We start from the raw sequence: 24,189 nt of genomic DNA on the forward strand, positions 1-24,189 counted from the left end.
AGAGCCTGTATTTTTGCAAAAGATATGACACTTGTGGATCACTCATGGAGCAGCAGCTGCAAGAGGCTGTTTCAGGCTGGGCTGGGAAAACATTTCCAGCTTAACATGCAAGTTAGAAAATAATACTATGATAGAAACACTGACAGGCTTGATCACAGTATAATAACTGTTGGTATTAGTACCACAATAGAGGGGAAGTAAATGGTGGAAGGGCGGCACATTTTAATTGTTCTCTCAAGGAAACACCGGGCTCTGAACTACCGTAGGCAATCACGAGCTGCAAGCGATTCCCTCTTAGAGAAATAATTTTTCATTTTATAATGTGAAAGCAAATTTCTTGCCAGTATTACCTCAGGTCATTAGCTACATTGTAATTCTTGTGTTTTTCCAAACTGATTTCCCCCTTCATTTGATTTTGAGCAGCTGATTAAATTTACCCTCCTTGAAGAAACAGACATTCAATTTAACTCTAGTTCGACATTCTCCTGGTTTTAAAATGCAGTTCTCATGGTCACACTTCTAGCTACAGAGTAATTTTGTCACTGCTTTAACAGGGCATTCTCTGACCAATGACAATATGTTGGCTTCCTCCTGCACATCCATGTTATACACAAGCTCAGAAAGGAGAACAATAAACGGTGCAATGCAGAAGGTACTCTTCAGACAACTATAAATCACTGAATTACAGGATGAAGGAAAACCCAATGAAGCACCGGTATTCATTTTACTTACCTATCCCACAAGGAATCAAATTCCACATCCAGAAGAATGGGTGCCTCTGGCTCATTACTGTAGTCCCCAGGGCTCTCACCTGGTCAGGTGGCCGGATCAACGAGACCTTCCAAACACATTCTCTTTCAGGACTAGGAGTGGACATCCAGGCTGGGTGCAAATTAAGCAGGGATCAAACCTTGGGACCCTGTGGGTCTCTGAGATATTTTAAAAAACATTAAAAAACATTAAACAGAAACATTATGCAGGAGAATTCTACTGGATCGGATTAAAGGTCCACTTAGTCCAGTATTTCACCACTGACAGGAGCCAGCAGCAGATACCAAGGCAAATAATTATTAAAAGGGGTAACCATGCAGTCATTTTCTCCACTCTCTCCTCCCCACATCCAGAGCCTGCCACGCAGGCAGCTCCTCAGGCACAAATGTCATCTTCTTCCCTATTAGTCCCTGATAGATTTACTTTTTCTGTTAATTCGCATTGGTTTTGAGGCCACCTAACCTCTTAACACCCAGCAGATACTGTAAGACTGCTTCCAGCTTAACCATACACCACAAGGACCAAGTTAGCTGTTGTTTGCTTAAGCCACTACCCAGTAATTCCACCTGATGTCCTTTGTTTTTGTTCTGGGAGAAACGCAAACAATCATTTGCTACTTATTTTCTCCGTGCCACTCATGATTTTAAACACCGCTATCGCTTGCCTTTCCACCTTCCCTTTTCCCATCTACAGAGTCTATCTAATCAATCTCAATTCAGAAGCTGTTCTTTGTTTGTGAAAACACTCGTCAGGTTTCTCTGTCCCCATTTGAACACTGGCATACCTTATCTTAGACGTGGAGACCAGAACAGCGCACAGTAATCAAGAGGTGAATGCACAGCAAAATAATTATTTTGTTTGCTTGTGTCTTCCCTAGCAATTTCTGACAATCCATTTGCTTTTGAGCATTGCTCTGCCCTCAGCCAACATTTCTTAGAATTACTGACAGCTAATTCGAGCGCTTTTCCCTGAGTCACAATAGGTAGTTTAAAGCCCATTTCAGCATCCTAGAGTCAGGTTTATTTGTTCCCATGTGCATTATCTTGTGGTTATTGGCACCAAATGCAGGCTGCCATTTTACTGCAATGCCACTCACCATGGTTTTAAAAGTAGATTTTTTTTTCCTACCCTGAATAACTCAGTCAAAGAAGCATCCAGCACTATTTAGGACGTTTTCCAGACCACTTTAGAATATGCCAGACATCACAGAACTCAGTGCAGATCCCTGTGGGATTCCACTTGTTATCTCCCACTGAAATACCTGACTGTTTATTCCTACTCCTCACATCACTTCCAGCAGGGAACTTTCCTTTCATCCCGCTACTGTTTTGCTTCTTTAGGATCTTCTGACTGAGGAGCTTATCAAAAGCTTTAGGAAAATCTGAGCACACTGTACCAACCAAATCACCCTAATCCACACTCATGTCAGTGCTTCAGACAAAGAGCAGTGGATTTCTCTTAGACACCATTTCTCTTGACAAAAGCCACACTGACATTTTAAATACACACCTTTTTAAATACAGGTGACAAATTGCCATTTTCCCTTTCTGTGCTGCAGTAGATGTGTGGGGTAGAGGTGCAGGAGTTCCTGTTCCACTACTGAAAGTTGGCTGAATCTGAGTGTGCAGTGCTTGCAATGACCAAAAGTCCCTCCAGCTCTGACCATGCAAACAAGGCCCTGCTTGACCTTCGGAACGATGCCAAGCACTGCTTCTTCTCCAGGGATTCCCCATTTAGTGCCTTCAACACACAGTCACTCGTGCTGCTTCACAGCAGCAGAATCCCTCTCATCGTGACTTTTTCTCCACCAACACTCCAGCTTTTTTCTGCAGCTGCTCGGTTCTGTGAATTACATCCACACCTTTAGCACCCAAAACATCCCCATAGAATAACGTTTCCCTCAGCAGCCAGACCTCTCCTGCACCCAGGCTGCAACCTTCCATGTGAAGTCAGCCCTTTCTGGAGCTCACAGAGGGGGCTGGGATCTGCTCTCACAGGGGAGAGGCCTCTGCCTTTCTCCCCCATGTTCAGCCATCCCTGAAGAACATGACATGATAGTACTATCTTTTAAGGTTTACAGAAATTCTGAATTAAAATTCATGTGGGTTGCCCAGTGAGGAAAATTTTGAACCCACAGAACTACACCAGTGCTTCCTTTTACAATCAGAGATTAATCATCTTAGTGTTATGGCTACTCATGTAAAGCCTGAGGCATTAATTAAATTGATGTAAGTGACACAGTTTCTCTAATAACATTCAGCTATTTGACAACAGACCTGGAAGTTATTTCAAATTGTTGTGGTTATTCCAAATAAAATTTAACTATGCAAACAAACTTAGTTCCTAATTTTACCTGGTATTATATTAATAGGCTTATTCTTATCTTATTCTTATCCCTTTTCAGATTTTTCATTTAATGCCTTGGAAAACATAAATGTGCACATTTCAGTGGCAACTTAGCTTTTCAGAATATATCACAAGCTCTTAAAGATGCATACATAAAATCAGTAAAAAATCCACCAGGATCTTAGGCACTGCTTTGCAGGTATGAGATGCTATCTGTAAAAGAATTCAATCAGAAAATTCATTACAAAATGTGAGAAATGGCCCAGAACCTCCAGTCTAGTGTATGCTGAAATTTATGAAGTGGTGTTAAGGGAAAATTGTTTCCAGAAGGCATCAGATAAGATAGCAAAGATAAAGACTTCCAAAGAAGGAATTGGAAAACAGACACACAGTGATGCCCAAAATACACCTTTTTAATTCCAGGTGCAAATGCTCTAGTTAACGGGTAGATTTGTATTCACTCATGTGAAGCGAGACCAGGGATTATAAACATTCCTGTCCCTGAAAACAGATATTACGAAGTATGTTAATAGTAATGGAGTTTTCTCAAATGAGGAGGTGAAACCTTTCAGTGGAAGAAAATACTAAATTTGAGTTTTTTCACTGACGCACTTAGGTGTGTCTGTGCGCACATGTACGTATAGAGGCCACGTGAGCTCACAGAGCATTGTAAAAAACACAGGTCCAGAGTTTCTCAGTCTTTTTAATACTGAAAGGTGAAACAGCTAAGGTGGCACTGCTTTCCTGTTGTGCAACACCCTCAAATGTTTCCTTTTACATGAAATGTCTTTTGAGCAGGACCACTTAAGTCCCTGGAGCGACAATAAGTACCACTAGGCAGCAACTGGTATAATTTAACTGGTATAATTTAAACTGCAAAATTTGTGTACAAAAAATCTCCCTCCACAGTACTCCAGAAGCCAGAAGGACACATGTACAATTAATATTTCGGGACTTAGAACTCATAAAGAAAGGAAAATGCAGAAACCATAGATCCCAATCACATTAGGATAATCACTGCACAGAAACCAAGCCTGAACAGTTTCCAGCTAATTAAAACCTAATAACCATAGCAATGTTTCCAGCTCTACATGCTTCACTAAACATTTAACTTTTTCCACTAACTTTCATTTCATATATTTTAGCAATATTTGTGTCTCTTGATGCATTGCTGATGCTCAGATTCAGTTCAATTTACCCAAGTCTTTCTTCCACACTAATTTCCCCAGGTGCCTGAGTTAACCTTTCAGAGAGGATGTCCCTCCAAACCCAAGCCTGGTCCAGCTGTTTTGAGGTATTTAACCAGAGCAGCAGCATCCACCGGGCTGAGCTGGAGCAGGGTAATGGCAGACTCATCCTGGTGATGCCTGTAACCTCTTCTCCACCCGGTCTCTGAAAAAGCCCCTGACTCTGCTGCATCTCTCAGCAGCAGTTTTCTGCTGGGGAAGGGAGGGTGGAAGGAGCCCATAGCAGGACAAGCCTGCAGGCATAGCAGGGCAGCTGTTCAGACCCTGCCCTTACACAAACCTCATGTCAGAACCACAGCCAAATCTGACCCATGGCAAAAGGGTCCTCCTCACTCTTCTGCTTTCAGCCACCCAAAGGCTGGGCACAGTTGTTCAGGAACATCACAGTATTCGTTTGTTTCCCCAAAGTCTTTCCTTCAAATGTCTCACAATTACATGGAAGCTCATCTTTCCTTTAAAACAACAGCCTCCATGGAAACCCAGACATGTGAATCCTACATGCACACCAGGAACCAGAGAGGTCCAAAGGTCTCCAAGTCTCTTAGTGCTACTGCTTTCCAACTTCCAACCTCTCAGCATCTGAGTTTAGCAATACTGCACAAAAGCCCAAGGCATAGGACTCACCATTTCTTCCTTCCAGGCTCGGGGCTGTTATCTGGCTCATTCTGGGGAGTGAGGGAAGAGGGAGCATTTTGGTTGGTCTGCTGGGAAGCAATCCCTGCTGCCCAGCAGAGCTCACACTCTTCCATTGTGGAAGCACTGCTGTCACCATCAGCAGGCTTCACATCACGAATGTTCAGGCTAAAAGCAAAAATCTTTACAGCTTCTGAAAAACAGACAGCCCCTGTAGCTCCAGACAGGCCAGACTTCTGTTTTCTTTGAGTGGGTGCAGAAGGATTTAGTACATATACTGGCCAGGCTATACGTTCTGTCATCTGGGGCCTTCTGCTTGCTCTTTATTTGCAGTTCTTCAAAGAAACACTTCTGTGAGGCAGGACATACTGGTGACAGTCTATCCCTCCCTCCACAACAGCTTCCATGCCAGCTTTCCTGCCTTTATCAGAAGCATCCAGGAGCACCGAGATGGGAACAAGAATGCACTGAAGCACAAAGTGGCTAGGGATTACAATGAACTACTGACCCTTAACAACCAATTTGGTAAATATAAACAGTGGTTTGCTGTGGTGCCCTATTCAAGTACGTCCAGGCACAGGAAGCAGGTGACTTTCAAGGTGTACTGCTGCTGCCTTGGGAGGAGCAGAGCACAAAGCTTATGGCCCAGCTGAGCCTCTCGGTATCACTGCCAACTTGCCAAAACAGTTTCTAGATGGCTTTCTAGTAAGAAAACTGACCAAATGGTTAACAAAAATGGAATGACCAAAGAGATTATGTCAGGAACTTTTAATGAGGCATTTTTAAAAGGAATTATTTCTTGCTAAACACTAAGAGGCTCCAGTCTGTTGGTAATGTGGCTGCAGACTCACCAGGACGAAAAGCATCACATCAGGCCTTTGAGAAATGGCAGCAAATGTTGCAAACGACCTTGAAGTCTGCTTTCCTACAGGGTGATCAGGAGATACAGAATCTGACCTTTTTTTTTCCCCCACTTTTTTTTCTTTTTTAATGCTGCTTGTTTCATTACCATTAAAAATACCATCTGGCAGAAAACTTATCTGAGAAATCAACACCCAGGTCTAAGAGAGGAACTCTGCTCTATGAACTATTCTGTGTTATCAGCTTTCTTAACTGGCAACTTCAGCTCACTCAATAGTCGCTCACAGCAGCTATTTCAAAGCGTAGGCTTGAGGAATAATCCCTTGCAACAGCTACTTGTGCAGAAGGTCAACACATCATTTTATATATCTCAGCAACATTTACCATCTTCAAAATCTTAGAAAGTTTTTAAATCTTTTTTAAAATAGGGGGAATTATTTGGCAGCACCTCCCACACACTGAATGACAGAGATGACACAGATTTTGACAAGACAGCTGCAGTTGTGGAGTGGTTCAGATACACTGACCCCTATGTCCAGGGACAGGCTTTGGGACATGCCTGGAATGGCACAGGGAGTATTAACTGTGCTCATGCAGAAGTGCTATTTTATTTTCAGATTACATGATGGTGTGAACCAACCTGTTCCCCTTTTCATCACTTTAGACCCCACACTGAGGAAAACAGAATATTCTGGTTCTCATTCTTGTACTCTGATTTAAGTGTGCAAGTTGCACATTGTACTTTATTTTAGGCTTCAAGAGCAGCAGAAAAAGAAAAGCAGCTGCACCCAACCGTAGCAGGTATCAGTATTTTCTAAACATTTTTGTCCATATTTTGATTCTGTAATGGTGAATGAGATTGTAGGGTACAAACATATAAATGCTTTTCACACAGGTAGTATACTTCAAGTGTACTACCTATAGTACCTATAGTATCTCGAAATCTCTATGCTTTCACTTAAGAATTTGTAAACTTGCAAACTTCTCCAAACTTCTAAAAATGATGCCTTTCTTAAAAATGAATAAACGTGCGATAATAAATAAAACTCATATCTATGTACCACGGGCTTTTTTTCCTTTAATCATGGGAAAACAACAGCACTAGATTTCAAGTTTAGTTGCGGTTGATCAAATATTTACTCTTGCACAGAAGCATGGCTTCCCAAGGCCACTTGGAAAGTTGACAAATCAAAGCAGAGAAAGAGCTTTGACTCTAACAGAGTTCATTTCAGTATTAACCTGAAGTAATTTACAGTTTACTACACAACTTATATGCTAAATTAGACTATTGAATTTATCTGAAGGAGACTTAAGACATACACCTATGGTCCAAGGAACATGAATATTGGGTCCATTTCACTTTCAATTACGAAGCAATTTTGCTTTGCAAGGAAACCTCTAAGTCCTCGCATTAGACCAAGCAGGCAAGCTAAAATAGCTGAACCTCTGAAATATTTGCAAAATTGAAGTGAGATAGGTGAGGATGTTACCATAAAAAAGGTACAGTCTTCATTTATTTACAGCAATTCTAAATGGAGCACAGAGATTTCTGAAAGAGCAGAGAAGAACCAGGGTCTGTGCACTCCACTCCGATTAGTTAAAGTAGAGATGATAGCTTTCTGGACTGCCTCCTAAACTCCCAGAAAACTGTGTGTAGCTAGCAAAAAAGGAAGCAGGAACAAAAATCTAGTATTGATTTCAGTACTCCAGAGTGACCAGGTTAAAACTCATTTTCTCTTACACATCTTCACCTCTTTCACCAGAATTTTTATGGGTTTTGGGGTTTGTTTGTTTGTTTGTTTGTTTGTTTTTGTTCTTCCTTTTCAAGAGACTAGTGTAGTATCACCAGCATCTTCACTGTCAGAGTATATATAATAGAGTATATAAGAAAAATTATATAAGCTTGATTGTTTTAACAAGTTCACAGGAACTGGGGTTATTTGTGAGGACTGAATATATATTTCAACTTGCATTTCCTACACCTGTGGACCTTGTATTTTAGAGAAGAAAATACCAGATCCCCAGATTTTAGGGAAATTTCAGACACTTGGAGAATAGATGACTTCAGTCCTTTCAATCGGTATAACAAGCATCGTACTGCCATCTAGTGAGCAATGTAAAAGTGACTGACACATCAAGGAGCATAAATATTTCTCATTACAAGCCATTTTTCTCTTTCATAAGTACAGATAGAAGGGAAAAGCAAATTCAGGTATTGAACACTGCTAGAAAATAGATAATAGAAAAAGCTTTGCAGATAAAAGTGAAGAGGCACAGGCAGGCCCGCATAACAAGAGGAGCTGGGAGTTCTTTATGACCACGTTATCCCATCATCCCGGGAATGCAGCCTTCTCTCCTACATAGGTCATGCTTCAGACAGTAGGGTCTGTTTTTCGACAACAGCTAAATACTCCATTTTCCTTCACTGCCCAAATACAAGGCATGTGGCACACCTATAAGCTTGAGCAAGGCTTTAGTGGCTACCCACAGAAGAGGCATCCCCTAGGTGTCACCAGTACACATCAGCAATATCTCTCCCCATTCTGGTTTGAGAGAATATGAAATTAGGTGGCCACAGGGCTTCTTTCCATCCCTGAGGCTGTGGTTCAGGCACCTGCAAGGACAAGACATAGCTTTACTTTGTCTGAACAGAGAGGTGACAAATTTTCCCCCTTTTCCCAAAGGCAGACTGAGCTCAAGGCTTGGACCAGAGTGCTCTAGGCTCAGTTCAGATCTGAGAAGGCAGAGCCAAGGGTGGGACCCCGAGGGCAGGAGCCTGTGAACCCCTGTGAATGTCACTGATGGAGATCACTACACTTGACACAGTGGGGTTACTGCTCTGTGGGTGAAGGTCTGTCTTGGTCAGCACCACCAGACAAAGCTAGTCAGGTGATTTTGGCGAGCAAGCTCCTGGCTGTGATTGTCTCAGGGCACAGCAGCAGCATGCTGCCAACAGCAGGTCCAGCGCTGGCTTTCCAGCGCAATTCCTCAACTGTCCTTCACAGTTCACTGACTTGTAGAGAACAGCATATGTCTAACAGGTGCTGTTCAGCACTGACTTTCTCTGTCCTCGTCAGTACAGCTGTCCAAAACCTGTGCAAGTGCACAGAGATGTTTTGGGCACTGTCTTTGAATACATACTTGTTAAAGGAAGAAAAAATGAGATAGAGCATAAACACACTTTTAACCCACCCCCAGGTGACAGCCAAAGGTCCTGCAAGGACTACATGATTTGTCAACTCAAGAAGGTGGTTTCACAGTGTTTGTTTTTATTCACAAACTTGTAGATTCTGTCAGCACTTACAGAGGCAGAAGAAAGCTTGGAACAGGAGGTGCTTTAGAAACCATAGTCCCCCCTCACCCAGTGACTAGCAGTACTAACCACCCTTTGTTGTCATGCTCAGTCAAACACATCAGTAACGTGCTCTGCCCTGATCCTATCACACAGGCCCTGCAGGGTTTCTGACACCAATGACATAGGAAACAGAGCTGGCTGGAGGAGAAAGGGAAAGAAATGAAGCAGAACTTTTCTATGGCAGGTGTGTTTGCAGAGGAAAAACATAAATTCATCTCTAAACACTAATGTATTCCCCAAAGGTAGGCTGCAGGCATAAACATATCTATGACGCTTCTATAGTATAAAGTGGCAGATTTTACAAAGTCTATGTTTCTGTTTACTCAGTCATACTGCCTCCTCTAGCTGACAACACAAGCAGCAGTCAGAAGCCAGGATGCAGCTCCTGTTAAAGCAAATCGCAGCACCCAGCACTTCTCAGCCTGATATATTTTTTTCTTCAAGGCCCCTTTGCAGTCAGCACACACACAGTTGACCCTGCCAGTCTGGCCTTAGCAAGAGCCAAAGAGAAGTCTTCTCTAATTGTTAATTTTAATTATGGTCATTCTGTTCCAATCCCTCTCACAAAACAGATGTTTTCTACCCTCCTTTCTCCAGCAAAGTTTCCTATGCTATAGATTCTCTTTGTCATGCACAATGAGCAATGCAATATATTTGTTAAAATGTCCCTGTAAACCATGAGGAGGATAAAACCAAGTTTCACCACCTAGTTTCACCACCACTATACTGAACATCTTCTCCATCTGTTCCAGGAAATGGTGACAAGTACCTTGCTAAAATATATTACCCTAATTTTTCTAAGATATTTTTATGTTCAGTCATTTAAATTGCAATGAGGTAATTTTATCACCACACAGAACCTCCATAACCACTTCTAAACTGCTTCAGTAGCCTAAATCACTCCCTGCTTCCATAACTTTAGTGCCACGGTGGCAATGACATCCTGCCACTATCAAGCCCTTTGTCAAAACTGAACCTTCCTCACGGGCCTGGATACAGCATGACAGGAGGAACGCCGCCTGAGTGCAGTGGGGGAAAGGAAGGATTTAAGTGATCTCCCTTTACACATGCTAAGCCTTCCTAGCTTCAGATGAGCTGTATGAGGATGAATGCAGCAGTGTTTTTCTTATCACATTTTAACAGCATCACTTAATATCACCAATTTAAACACAACAATCAGCATTCAGTCAAGTATTTAATCAATGGGAAAAGAAAGACTGATGCCCATCTTCTCCATTTAGACACTGAAGAGTGATATATATTTGGATTTCACCTTGGATTCCATTTATGAATTTTTTTCATTTTTTTAATCACTTGCAGAAGTCTGGAGAGTACAGCATCAACCAGAAAGTCTTTCTTGTTGCTCTTTTGAACTCCATTCCATGCCTATATATACTTAATCACATATGAACCTCAAATTAGTGCTCTTAAACTAACATTATATTCTGCAGATAAAACCCATTTTTGTCCTTCAGCATTTTTTCCACTCACAAGAGGCCTGCTTTTTTCTGTTTTCACTGCATTGATTTTACTGGTTTTCTCTCTCATTTAGAGATACGTGGGAATATCTTTCAACTGAAGGATGTTAATATTATGCACAGTGCATACCTTGCAACTGCTCTTTTTTTTTTTTAACCTCACTGTATGTCTACCTTTCAAATCACTGCCATTTCCTACACCTCAAAACACCAGCACAAAGAAAAGAGCAGGACCAACCGAAATAACTTTCTCTGTGAACTCACAAAGGCCATGACTGTCATTTTCTTATGAGCACTGAGATTGAGGAAAGCTTGATATTACATTCAGTGCTACTAGAGTTAGATCATCTAAGACAGTAATATATCAACACATCTTAGCAAGCTTAAATGTAAAGCTCATCTGATTCTGAGATCAGTGGGAGTACACAGATTGTTTAAGTGCTTTTTCCCACCACAGCCAAAGTGCTTAACATGAGCAAATGGGTTTTCTTCATCCTCCTTTTAATGACATGACCTTGATAGGGGAGGGGTGTCAAACTCAAACAGCAGCACTGAAAAGAACAGGTTTTATCCTGCTTTCCACACTTTGGGAGGTATAAACAGAGAATGGCCACCACCAACGCTGTGCGAAAAAACCAGGACAAGGAGATCTCATGTGCCATCAAGTCCATTTCCCCTTTAGGCAGACATTTAATACAGTTTTTCTTGTAATTCCATGTGGGGTTTTTATCTTCTTTTCTGTTAGAGCCGGGACTAAATGCTCAAGAGACAGCGTTCGTGTTCAGACTCAGATGTTTATTCTGATGTAAAGTAGAGTCTCACAAGTTGTGAATTCTAGCTAAAAAGGGGGAAAATAGCTCCATCTCTTTTAAGGATAAACTGTCCAATTATGAAATGACACCCAAATTATTTTTACTTTTAACCCAATAACCAAACACCCGTGGTCCGCAATGTGGATTTTTTTACCCAATTACAAAATACCATCCAAACCCATGAAGAAGGTGAAAAAGAAGGACTTAGCCTATGCCCTAAATTTTCCATCTTGCTTTTTATATATTACTATATTCTAAAAACTTAAACTCTAAGTTTTCCACCGTGTGATATTACACACTTCTATTCAAACTACACACATATAATCCCAGTGCTATCACTCAATTTTGGAAGCTTTTTCCACGGCCTCAGGTCAAATGTAATGTTTTCTTGAGGGTCAGTGCCTGTCAGCACAGAAAGCCTAAAATTCTCAGCTTCCAGGGTTCCAACAATTCCACACATGCTGATCAAGCCTGGTAAATATGCATGTGTTTTGCTCCCATACTCATCAGAGGGTTGTTCCAGAGCCTTATGCTTCTGACCCTCGGTAATCTTCAACCCCTTCCTTCAGGTGGGCAAATGTGCCCAAGAAATGTGGCAGTAAGGATATGAGTGACATGATCCTAACTTATAGAACCTAGACTGGAACTTAAAGGCAAATACCACAAGAGATGGGAAAGAAAAGGAGACCCTTCTGGAGAAAAGTCAGAGTTTTGGGAGAAAGGAACACTAAAATCATAGGTTAAGAAGTCCAAGCACAACTGCAAGACCTTGTTTCTCCCACTCCTGTGAATTTTTTCAAGACACAACGTATAATCACAGGTGCCTTGCTAATCCTTTTCTTCTTTTACAGAGCCTTTATTCTTCAAAAATGGCCATCAGCATTTTCTTTTGCCTCTGTTCTCTACATGACTGTTTTGTATCATTTGGGAAAAGAAAAAAAAGGGGAAAAAGAAAAAAAGAAAAAAAGAAAAAAAAAAAAAAAAAAAAAAAAAAAAAAAAAAAAAAAAAAGAGAAAGTGTACTGTCCATTCTGGCACAGGTACCACACCATCCTGACGCATTTATCACAGATCATCTGCAGAGACAGGCTGCAATGAAGATGTTCCTGACATTGTCAGTCTGGAGAAGAACTTTTAGTGAACCACCAGTGTTCCCAGAGGATGGCATCCACAGCGCTCAAAGCACAAAAGGTCAACACTTCTGATAAGGGACAGCTCCAGCTCTTTCACACCCTTATTTTTAAGGACTCTGAGTACAGTTTAATTGATACACTTAACAGATGACCTGACTTGTCTCTGTCCAATAGTTATGCCTAGTTCAACCAGAAATTGTGTGCAAAGCCTTAACCAAGTGCTTGTCACTGCCTACTTACTGTCTTCAAAATCTTTATTATGTTATTAAATGCACTGTGGAATTACATTCTATTTATGCTTCTCTGTGACATATGTAATTGTTTTGTGATATGAGCCACAATCTACTCAGCACTGAGAAAAATTACCTCTCACAAGGCAAACTTGAACCAAGACACCTGGGTCACAAAGGTGATCACAATGCTGGAGCATCCCTTCTGTAAGCACTGAGGTTGCTCAGCCTGGAGAAGAGAAGGCTTCAGGGAGACCTTAGAGCAGCCTTCCAGTACCTAAAGGGGGCTTATAAGAAAGATGTGGACGACTTTTTAGCTGGGCCTATTGTGATAGTGAAACATTAATTTTGAAGAATTAAAGATTTTAGTTAAACCAGATATTGCTGAAGTAAGACAGATAGACTTCCCTTTTGATAAGCAGAAGCCGGATATAAGGAACTGATAAATCATGAGGCCTGTCAACTTATGTTTGTGTATTCTGACTAATCAATAGGCTTCAAGAAGGACAATGAATTCATAAATCAAATACTCCTGGGAAAACAGGATTCAGTTGTCACACAACACTAAAAGGTTAAAAAGCCAAAGCGAAGAAGACTCACTTACTTCATCATTTTGAGACCCTGCCCCATAAAAAAGACCACCGACCCATTTCAAAGAACAAACCACGCATGCTTAATAGCTTTTGGCTAATTACCATACGAAGCGGGGAATGGGATGTACTAAAGTCATGAATATACATTTGTGTTTTGGGTATTCAATACTTCTGTACATAAAAAGACCCTGTGATCGTCTGTAGGTGCGCGTGTGTTTGGGAGCTATCCCGCACGCCGCCCGGCGTCGTAATTAAACATACACTTTCTAACTTTAAACTGTTAGAGAGTCTTTTGTCCGTCATAGTTGGATATTGGCATTAGGGCGATATTCATATTTTTTTAATAATTCAATAGGACAAGGAGTAATGGTTTCAAATTATAAAACAACAGGTTAACACTAAATATAAAGGAATCTTTTACAATGAGGGTGGCAAAACACTGGCACGGGTTAGTGGGTGCCCCAACCCTGGAAACAGGGTTCTGAGCAACCGGATGTAGCTGAAAATAACCCCACCGTTGGAAGGGGTGTTAGAACAGATTATCTTTAAAAGTCCCTTCCAACCCAAACCATTTCGTGATTCTGTGAATTAAGGCGCTCAGTATTTAATTTCTGTCTAACCACATTCTTACACAGTCACCAGCTGCACTACATGGTGCCCGTTCAGAGTTGCTGTCCAGCTGTCCACAATTCCAGGGCGTGGGCCCGAGGCAGTACCCCTGTCCCACATCGCCTGTATTCCTGAGGCCGGAATGCACAAGCTGCCCTTGGTGTGCCGGGTATGACCGCGAGCGGTGCCGCGCCCGCAGAACCCACGCTGCCACAGAGGAGATGACAGCAGATAGGAAACCTCTCGCAATCATACTTTCCTCCTGCAATCACACACGTGTACTTTTCCCCTCTTTCTGCACACACGTACACAATTCCCCGTCTCCTCCGAGGTCGGAGCACTCTGCCGCAGCCCCGCGGGCACCGCCCGCGCTCAGCGCCCGGCCCGCGGACTGGGCTGGGCCCGGGCGGCCGTGCCGGGCTGGGGGTCCCGTGCCGGGCCCGGAGTAACTGTGACTCTGCTCTGCCCCGAGGTGGCTGTGCAGGGCTGCGGTTCCCCGGCCGGGCCCGGCATGGCCGTGCAGAGCCGGCACAGCCCCAGCCCCTCCGGCCCCCGCCTGAGCCGCGGCGCGGCCCGGCCACGCGGCGGGAGTGTGTGCGGGCCAAGCTCCTCCCCGCCGCCGCCGCCCCTCGCCGCGCCGCGGGGACGTGCAGTCGCTCGGCGGGACATGGAGGCGGGCGGCGGGGCCGGGGCCTGGTGCCCCGCGCTGCTGCTGCTCCTGCTGGCGGCGGCGTTGGGAGCCCAGGCGGAGGCGGAGGAGCCGCGCCCGGCGCGGCAGCGCGGGGACGAGCAGTGCCATTACTACGCGGGCGGGCAGGTGTACCCCGGCGAGGCGGCCCGGCTGCCCGTCTCCGACCATTCGCTGCACCTCAGCCAGGCCAAGAGTAGGTGCCGGGCGCGGCCGGGGCTGCGGGGAGCGGCGGGGCCGGGGCGGGGATGTGCCCGCAGTGCGGAGCGGGGCGGCGGCAGCGCCACGTCAGGCGGAGCGCGGGCTCCCCCAGCCCTGCCCGGCCCCACGCCGGCTCTGCCGGCGGCCCCCGGGGCGGCCTCGGCCGGCGGGGACGAGGGAGGGAGCGGGAGGGCGGACCGGCCCCCGCCAGCTCCTTCCAGACCTGTGTCCCCATCGTGGTCGCCGCCGCCGTCTCACGGCGTCCGGCAAGGTCCGCGGTTCCAGAAATGGCGAACGAGTTCAGGGAAGCGCTTCAAGGGATGCACAGCAATGATTTGTGCTCGCACTGCGATCAGAAACAATGAACGGGCGCCTCTCGTAACCCTCTGCCACCGCTCTGGGTTTGCCACTGGTTTTGTGCCCGCGCTCTGTTGCGATTTAAATGCTTTGCATGGCAGACGTGGGGACAAACACCGTAAATCGCGTCGCTCTGACATGTTCAGGGACACCTGCTCGAAGTCCCGTCCTGCAGGGCAGAGAGTACAGAGAGATCACACAGGAATTACCTTCCCTGTGAGAATTTGCAACTTTAAAGTCCTTTACTGAGCCAGGGCGTGCGTTTTGTTTTAAACTTTTGCAAGCAGATGCTACCTAAAAAAAAAAAAGGAACAGCAGCCAACATATTTGTAACCAATACTGTTTGGGTTTTTGTCCCTTTGCAATGTGGATTACAGAAGACAGATGTTCGTAACTGCAAAAACAATTAATTTAGAAACGGGTCAAGATATGCAGTATTTTGTGAAATACCTTTTCCTTCTCCCTCCTAATCTCAAGGTCCTTGTTATACATTCTTGCTGACTATATTCTGCAGCTGTGGGTTGTCTTAAGAAAAGGAGAGACAAACAATTCAGGCACCGTCCAGATAATTTTTAAGATTTCATATATATTTTTTTCCCAGAAGCTTTTCCCTAATTTGCTGGAGATGTATGTCAATGTCCTTGACACGGCAGGTGTATTCAGATCACCTTGTCATTCCAGCATACCCCATCCTTTGTCTCAGACTTCACAGTGGTATGAAAATAGTACCTGGCAGATTAATTTTAAATATTTTAAATTCAAAATTAATCCCTTCTGATAGGAATAGTAAATATATTTCATGCTTTTCAACTGGATATTTTTTTAAACACGGCTGCCTTCAAGTTAAAATTTGCTTAGGAGTTGTAATTTAATAAACATATGGTGCATTTTTAGACATTTGTCCGTGAATATGTTGTGGCATGTAATTTTTGTGGACCAGAATTCCAGACAGGTTTCCATGGCTAAAAAGTAGCAAAGTGAATTTGAACTATCTTGTGCTTCTGGTTCCCAACAGCTATTCCTAACAAAACAATGCAAGTATCTGAAATATTAAAGAGCTTTACCCCTTCAGTCTAGCAGGTGCCTTGAGCTGGCAGCGCACATAGGGTTTGTTCAGTAGGCCCAGATAAGGTCTGTGTTGCCTTGATTATCAGGCTCATGTATGAGCACAAGTTGGTCAGATTATTTACTTTGTACGTGTAGTAAAGCCTTAATTTCTTTATCATTCTCTCCCTCTCTGTTTAGAGCTGGAAAGCAGTTTCATCTTGGAACTGTGCTGCAGGTTGTTTCTCAAGCAACAGGGAGAACAGCTGTCCTTGGACAGCTTGGTTTGAACACAGGTGTTATATTCTGACTTTTAATTCAACATTCTTTTTATTTCAGTCTCCAAGCCAGCACCTTACTGGGAGGGAACAGCAGTCATTAATGGAGAGTTTAAAGAGCTGAAGTTAACAGATTATGAAGGAAAATATCTTGTCTTCTTCTTCTATCCTCTTGACTTGTAAGTAAGAGCAGTGTAGGTGTACAAGACTGAGTGCAGCTACGCTAGATTCATAATTTATTAATTCTTCTCTTTTTTTGAGGTCTTGTATTTTTGTTTGGTAAGAATTTGGGAGAGAAGAAAGGAGTGACAGAAGAAAATATATTCTTTGCATTTGTTTTCTCATCATGCATTGGTAAAATTGCAACACAATCTTTGTCCTAATAACTGTGTCCACTAATTTGTGTCTCCACACAAAACAAAAACAACTTTGTAGTTGCCCAGTTAGGCAGACTCTATGTTCTGTTCCATGCTGTAAATCAGTGCTGCAAGTAGAAGAAAGCGTCCCATCTACTTTTTCTAGAGTGTATATAGTGTATCCTAGAGGTGGCATTTTCCCTTTAAGCTCATCCTGTAACATCCTAAGAGCGCTTAACATTAACCTCCTTTACTTAGAATGCAGTAACTTCACTGATTGAGTGAAAACATCTTTGCTTTTTAAGGGACAATCCCATTCTTTTCCACAAAATGAAGATAAGAGGACAGAGATGTATAACTACTTTTAATATTATAGCATCATTAGCTTTACTACTTTAGTTGTTCTGTGATAGAAAAAGTTGAAGACAAATTAGTTAAAACTTGCAGACATGCACAGTAACAACAAATTATAGTATGATCCTCTGAAAAAATTGGCTCACAATGCTTAAATTCAGCCACATTTGTAAAGTCTAAAAGAAAGCAACTGTACAAGCTCTGAATCCAGATTGTAAATAACCGTAGATCTATACTCTTCTGAAATAATCCATCTGTAACTAAGCTGGAGTCTGAGGGTGGAGGATTTGTCAGGCAGCATTTTGGTTAGATATTTGAAGAAGCAATAAAAATAAGCAAAAGCTGAAATAATTTGTGATAAATACACTATTTTAAGTTAGGCAGAGAATTTACTGGCTTTCTCATTTTGACTTTTATCTTGCCTTAAATCATCTAGTACATTTGTCTGCCCAACTGAGATCATTGCCTTCAGTGACCGAATTGAAGAATTCAGAGCAATAAATACTGAAGTAGTAGCATGTTCTGTGGACTCAAAATTCACTCACTTAGCATGGTATGTATCATCCTCTTGTCTTCCACTAAACATTATTCATGGTTCCAGCTCAGCAAAAGAACAGTACTCGCCAGATTTTTAGCCTGTGTAGGTATATCATAATGTGTGAAAGTGTGATGCTATTGCCACAAATGTTTAAAATAAATTTTAACCCTAGTGTATGAAAGTACCTTTATTTTTTTTAAGCTTGTTTAATGTGCATTGCCTGCAATATGTCATGTCTCAGTCCAAAAAATACTACAAATACAAAAAGAAAATATTAATGAAACTATCAGTAGATGCTTCACATTGTCCCAGTTCATGAGAACGATGGCATAAAGCAAATGTGACCAATAAGAAGAAGGTCATCATTAACAGATGTGGCCAAAATCTGCAAAAGATCTGCTGAACATTTTGTTCAAACCACAAGTACTGTTCATCTCCTTTGTGTGCAGAACAGAAAAAATGTCACTTGCACTAAATCTTGTCCATACTGATGTAGTTTGTGATTTTTGACTTGTGTAGGGAATATAAATCTGTATGAGAAATACATCTATATGTCCTTTCCTTCAAAGGATTAATACTCCTCGTAAACAAGGAGGACTTGGACCAATGAAGATTCCTCTTCTTTCTGATCTGACACACCAGATTTCAAAGGATTATGGAGTGTATCTGGAAGATCAAGGACATACACTTAGGTATTTCACTGGGTTGCAGTTTGGTTGGGTTTTTGCTGGGGTAATACTTACTGCTTTATATTTAAAGAAACATTTGAAATTTTTCTTTTAGAGCAGCTTTTGGGGATTTATGGCAAGTAACAAATATTGAACACAAAAAATAAAGTCATAATGAGTCAGAAGAGGGGTCAAGGTTAATATTGTGTTTAATAGCAGGCATCAGTTACCTTGGGCAGGGCAAATATGCAGAATTCCCTGGAACTGCAGTTGCTCTGGGACCTCCCAGATCCAAGTCAAGACTAAGGTTACCTAAAGAGATACATTTGCCTAAAACTGAACAGTTTCTTTTGGGATCCCTGTAATGCGCTAGCATCTGCAGCATCCCCTGGCAGGGCCTGTCAGAGTTTAGTTCTGTGTTCTACAGAGAAGTATCTTTTTTTTTTGTCTTAACTGGAGCTCAGCTCATGTCCTCTGATACCAAGGTAAAGACTAGTAAATTACTAATGGTGAGTATTATATAGTGTTTGCAAAGATCAAATTCCTCCCATCCGGCAGACATAAAATAGTGCATGAAAGCAGAACTGTCATTAATTCTGTTTCCTAACCCACACACACTTTTTTTTTTTTTCCTCCACAGAGGCCTTTTCATTATTGACAATAAGAGAATCCTTCGACAGATCACAATGAACGACCTTCCTGTTGGGAGATCAGTGGATGAAACTCTTCGTTTAGTACAAGCATTCCAGTACACAGACAAACATGGAGAAGGTGCTTTTTTAAATATTGCCATTTTGAAGATTGTTTTACTTAGCCTGGAAAGTGTATTAGCTTTTTGGATGAAAGATGCTCGATAGCATTAAGGTCTGGCCTCATACAGTGACTGAAGTGGTTTGATTGCCCTGCTTGATTCCGTGGTCCCAGGTCCTTAGGTTGTTTCTAGAGTAGTAATTTACATTTTGCTTCACATCCATGAGAATGAGAGCATAAAGCATTCCTTAGTCTGAATTTTGGCATTCTGTACCATATGTCACAAGCCTAAATTTGTACAAAATATGAGGCTGTGAAGAATGAGGCCCAATATTTCACTACATTTTTGCATACTAAAATAATGGAGATGCAGGCTATCCTTGTCCTGTGCCATTCAGTGAGGACCTGTGACAAATAGTTGAGAGTGTTTCATGTCAAGGTACATGGTGATACTGTGGAAATTATAGTACCATTACCTGTGTTGCCTCTGTAAGTGCTGTGTGATCATCTTTTCCCAACAAAGAAATTTCACAGGCTTCAGATCATTACTTTGTATCAAGAATTCTTACTCATCCAGTTCAAGCATGGAGTGAACTTTCTCACATTTCTTTAAATAACGTATTTGAAGATTTGTTTAAATAGGAATACACATTTAACAGCTTGACTTCCAGTTCTACTCAATGTTGCCAGGCATTTGAAAGTACCTTTATATGAAGGTACAAATCATTATTCTGCTGTGCTGTACAGATGTGAAAAAATAGATGCTGATATTTAGGCTGTGCAATCTGACTAAGGAAATTTACCCACATTTAGTTACAAAGCCACCTTACAGACTGTTGATTTGCAGTGTTTTCAGAATACCACATTTTTTCCCAGCTTTTACATGAATGTTGAGGAGAGCCTCTGTAGACACCTCATTGGTTTCTTTGCACAAAATAACAGTTCTCCACAATTCCTACTAGCATGTGGGGCATTTTGTCTGTCAGCATGTCTTAAAGGAATGTAATATGACAAAACTGCTTGGGCTGAAGCTCAGAGGGAGAGCTCTGAACAGATGAGAGCTTTACTCCAGAATATGCAGCTGTACAGGTGGTTCCAGTGCTCCCAGCCACACTGTGGTAAGCACATGCTGCAATCCCTTTGCTCCTAAGCAAGGCTACAAATAAAATCTGTGGAATCTTTGAACTGATCTCTTTGCTAAAAAATACCCCTAGTTTTGGTTTTAAAGAAAGTAGGGTAGGTCTCTGTGTCGTCACCTGAATTTTATTGCAAAACTTCCTGTTTTATTAGAATAGGTGTTCATTCTCAGATACTGCTTTGCCAGTTCTTTGTGTAGAAGGGCACAAGAATTAAACTGAGGCATAGGCATCCACCCAGAGATCTGCAGTTTTCAGGTAACAGAAGTGGTGGGTGGTGTCAGGTATAAACTGCTAGGTCACCATGCCACGTGTAAAGAAAACGGCACATTTAATAGCTTCAGATATTGACATGTGACACTTCATGGTGTTTTACTTCAAGGTCAGAAAGAGAATATTAAGTATACAAAAGTCTGTATATGTAAAAATACTTCAGCTAACTTTGTTCCTTTTTTTTTCAGTTTGCCCTGCTGGTTGGAAACCTGGCAGTGAAACAGTAAGTAACTGTTTATATTAACATGCATGTAGTACTAACAAGCATTCAGTTACCGTTTCAACTAGAGCCAAATCCAAAATCATAGCAACTTTCACTGAGAAAGTATGAGTAATGTTGCGTTGTTAAACTTACACCATTTGGATAACTATTGATTTCATTAGGGGATTGTTTCCCTCCCACTGGACATGTTCTAGTTGTTTCAAACTCTTGGTGTGTGAACAAAATTCACTTGAACAGCAGTGAATTTGTGATCAAGAACTTTTTCCTGTTCACACCTGATGAGGGAAAGTACAAAACTCTTGAGTTTGTTGTATCTTCTTGGTTATTTGTCCATATAAATTCTTGGTGGTTCTTACTGCGGATCCTGGGCACTACCCAAAAAAAGAAAGATAAAAGTTCCCAGGCTACCGTGGTACGTGCCAGAGCCAGTGCCACTATCAGCACTCCAGCAGGGAGCACTGCTTTGCTGTGCAATCACCCTCCCTTCTTTGTTACTCCTGGGCTCCATGAGACTGGAGGCTGAGGAGCCAGAGTTCGCATAAACACTCACTGAACTTGTTTATGTTCCCTGGCCCAGAGTGAGCCTCAGCAGAATAATGAAACTTCCACCAGAGGTCTGAGCAGCCTCTTCAGATGAGATCACTGTCACTTATTTGAGTATGTGGCTTCCTTCTGAACCATCTGGTGATGACAGAGCCCTGTTGTTAAAGAGCTGGCTCAACAAAAACCAGATCCCAGCAGCCTCTGAGCAGAGTTAGCGAGCATTGTACTTGATAGTAAAAAACAGTGGAATGTTTAACCATGTTTCTTTGCTGGATGTGAAAGTTTCCTAGGATGATTTGAGGCTGGGAGTCAATTTTTTCAAGCTTGCAGAGGAGTGTCATAATGGGGGAAGCTGGATATTAGGACTATGAAATGCAAGAGGGCTGGCTGGCCCAACATTCATATTTTGGCACTGAAAACTTCTGCCCTCCGTAACTGGGATCACTTAGATAACATGACATTGATATATTTTCTAAAAAACAGTCTTACAATGCTGAAAATAACAGCTCCAACGCTGCCAATTTAATAATCTAAAGCACTACATAAGCATTCTCCACCTCCTCTGTGCAAAAGATGCAGACAATAGCAGAGTAGTTGAAAAAGCCTTTCTCAAAGATGTAGTCATGCCTTCTAAATGTGTTTGATTTAATTAGATCAAACCAGAGGAAGCCATGAGAGTGTGGTGGCCAAGGGAAGAACTGTAAGTAAATTCTAAGCCTCTAGATTACAGATACTAATTTACCAAAGTACCTTGTTTTTGGGGTAAGCTGTCAAAATTCTTCCTTTGGTAGGCTGCACTCTGTCACACCTCAATCAGTTGGATCTCTCTGTTACTGCTGTTAGGTACCTTTAGAGATGAACAGTAATCTAGTACCGAATCAACTGATAAGTTACTCTTCAGTGTTGCTAGTGAGTTGGTAGTGGCACCTTACTATGAAATACTGTGCTGTTTTGGCTTTATAGTTATCTATGTTTTTGTGGCTTTGGTTTTTGACTAACATTTTCATTTTCTCTCTTGCACAGATAATTCCAGATCCAGCTGGAAAACTGAAGTATTTTGATAAACTAAACTGAGGCTCGCTTCTGTTGAATTAAATAGGTCACATTCAACTTAATTTTTGCCAATAAAATTTCATTAATTTTGGTACTTTTGTGAGTTTGATTAATATGTAATGGCAGTAAAGCATCAAAGGGCTCATAGTTTTAACAGAAGTCTACCCTGTGAGGTACCTGCACAGGTGCCTCATTAGTTACCAGAGAATATTCTTATGAAATACATGTTTCTCTTTAGGTTTTATTTAGATGCTCAGTCTTCTCCAAATCCCGTTAACATCTTGGGCTTAGATTCATGACTTTTGCTATTACTAGATTTCTTGATTTCTGCAAAAATCTTGTGTGTTTGGTCACATTCTAGAAACTACAGCTAGAAAAGAGCCATTTGGTTACGGTACGTTTGTCTGTAGTCCAGAGGCAATAGCAGCTAACTTAAAAGCCAAGAATGAGTTACAGTTGCTGAATTAAATTTCCAGTCTGTGTAAAGTTTGAAAACATTTTTCAACTACTAAGAACATACACTACACTATATAAATCAGTACATCTGCTCTGAAAAAAGCACAGCTCTTCCAGTTCATGGGATTCAAGGGCTGAACCAGTGAATTTTTGTATACTTGAGTTTGCAGTGTATTTACTGATAAGATTGATTCTGTTTCACACTTTGAGTTTTATCCCTGTCCCTACGCTGTTAACAGATGGATGGGGGGGATAGTGTCCTGTGCCAATCCACTCCCTAACTGTGGCTCCTAGTTTTAAGGGAGTAGTTGTAGTCTTTCCCAAGTACAGACATGTTATCATCAGAAACTTGTGGCTGTTGAACGTGAATTTCTTCTTCCAAGGGAAAAGAATATCTCCATGTAAAACATATTGTGTGCACTGGAGAACCCTTTCCTGTGGCTGTCATCTTGCTTCTTCCCACCTCTTCCTCTTTTTGACACAGTATTCTAGAATCTGTGTAACTGGAAAAACAGCAACTGAAATGTGTGTCAGCTTTTCACCAGAGTCATCCTTGAAAAGGCAAAAGGCACCTTCCATCACCAATCTGCACCACTGCATTATTACTCTTGGTTGGATCCCACATGCCTGAGAACTCACTTCCCCTTCCCTCACCAGACCATACAATTCACTGCCCTATACAGACACTTCATTACAGTTCTGCAGAACTAGGCCAGGACTTGCATTTGCACTGTGAAGTTACATGATTTTGTGGACTTGGGTGAGTATGGAGCAGCTCTCCATGTTAGTCACTGCAGACACAGAGCACAAACAGCTGTTTCACTTCACTTCAGCTCTGATACAAATAACACCTACACCAGGGGCAGAGGGAACCACAGGCAGAGCAAGTAGAGCGCCACTGAGCCTCACCCTCCCTGTTCCTGTAAGGTCTGGGGAAAGGAGTCCCTCATCCCATCTAGAGGGTAACAGGTGGAATGGGAACTGATTCCTAGAGAAGGCTGACCTGGAACAGAGACCAGACAGAACCAAGAGAACAAAGTAGGTATTCATAGCAGATATTCATCCAAAAGGCCTTTAAGGATACACCCTGGGCAACACAAGAGCCTGGCCAGGGCTGCACCCAAGATAGACCTAAAATGGTCACAAAATGAATGACCAGTCACAAGGTCTCACACTTTTATAAGTTTGGGGCTATTTGCAAATT

At 42.2% G+C, this 24,189-nt stretch overlaps 1 protein-coding gene across 2 annotated transcripts; it reads left to right on the forward strand.

Annotated features, from left to right (window-relative positions):
- Positions 1-14,703: 14,703 nt before the first annotated feature.
- Positions 14,704-22,623, forward strand: PRDX4 (peroxiredoxin 4). 2 transcript variants are annotated; one of them, XM_066176945.1, is made up of 8 exons: positions 14,704-14,951; positions 16,697-16,814; positions 17,782-17,898; positions 18,453-18,575; positions 19,192-19,322; positions 20,899-20,933; positions 22,130-22,176; positions 22,500-22,623. In XM_066176945.1, the coding sequence occupies exons 1-8, from the start codon at positions 14,735-14,737 to the stop codon at positions 22,501-22,503; spliced, it is 792 nt and encodes a 263-aa protein (XP_066033042.1). In that variant the 5' UTR covers positions 14,704-14,734; the 3' UTR covers positions 22,504-22,623. The 2 variants fall into 2 exon arrangements, with proteins under 2 accessions (XP_066033042.1, XP_066033041.1); XM_066176944.1 differs by lacking the exon at positions 22,130-22,176 and having other exon boundaries at positions 14,707-14,951.
- The last annotated feature ends 1,566 nt before the right edge of the window (positions 22,624-24,189 follow it).

The sequence above is a fragment of the Chamaea fasciata genome, unplaced genomic scaffold (assembly GCF_029207755.1).
Source record: "Chamaea fasciata isolate MVZ Bird 193981 ecotype frontalis unplaced genomic scaffold, bChaFas1.0.hap1 SCAF_2, whole genome shotgun sequence".
NCBI lineage: Eukaryota > Metazoa > Chordata > Aves > Passeriformes > Sylviidae > Chamaea > Chamaea fasciata.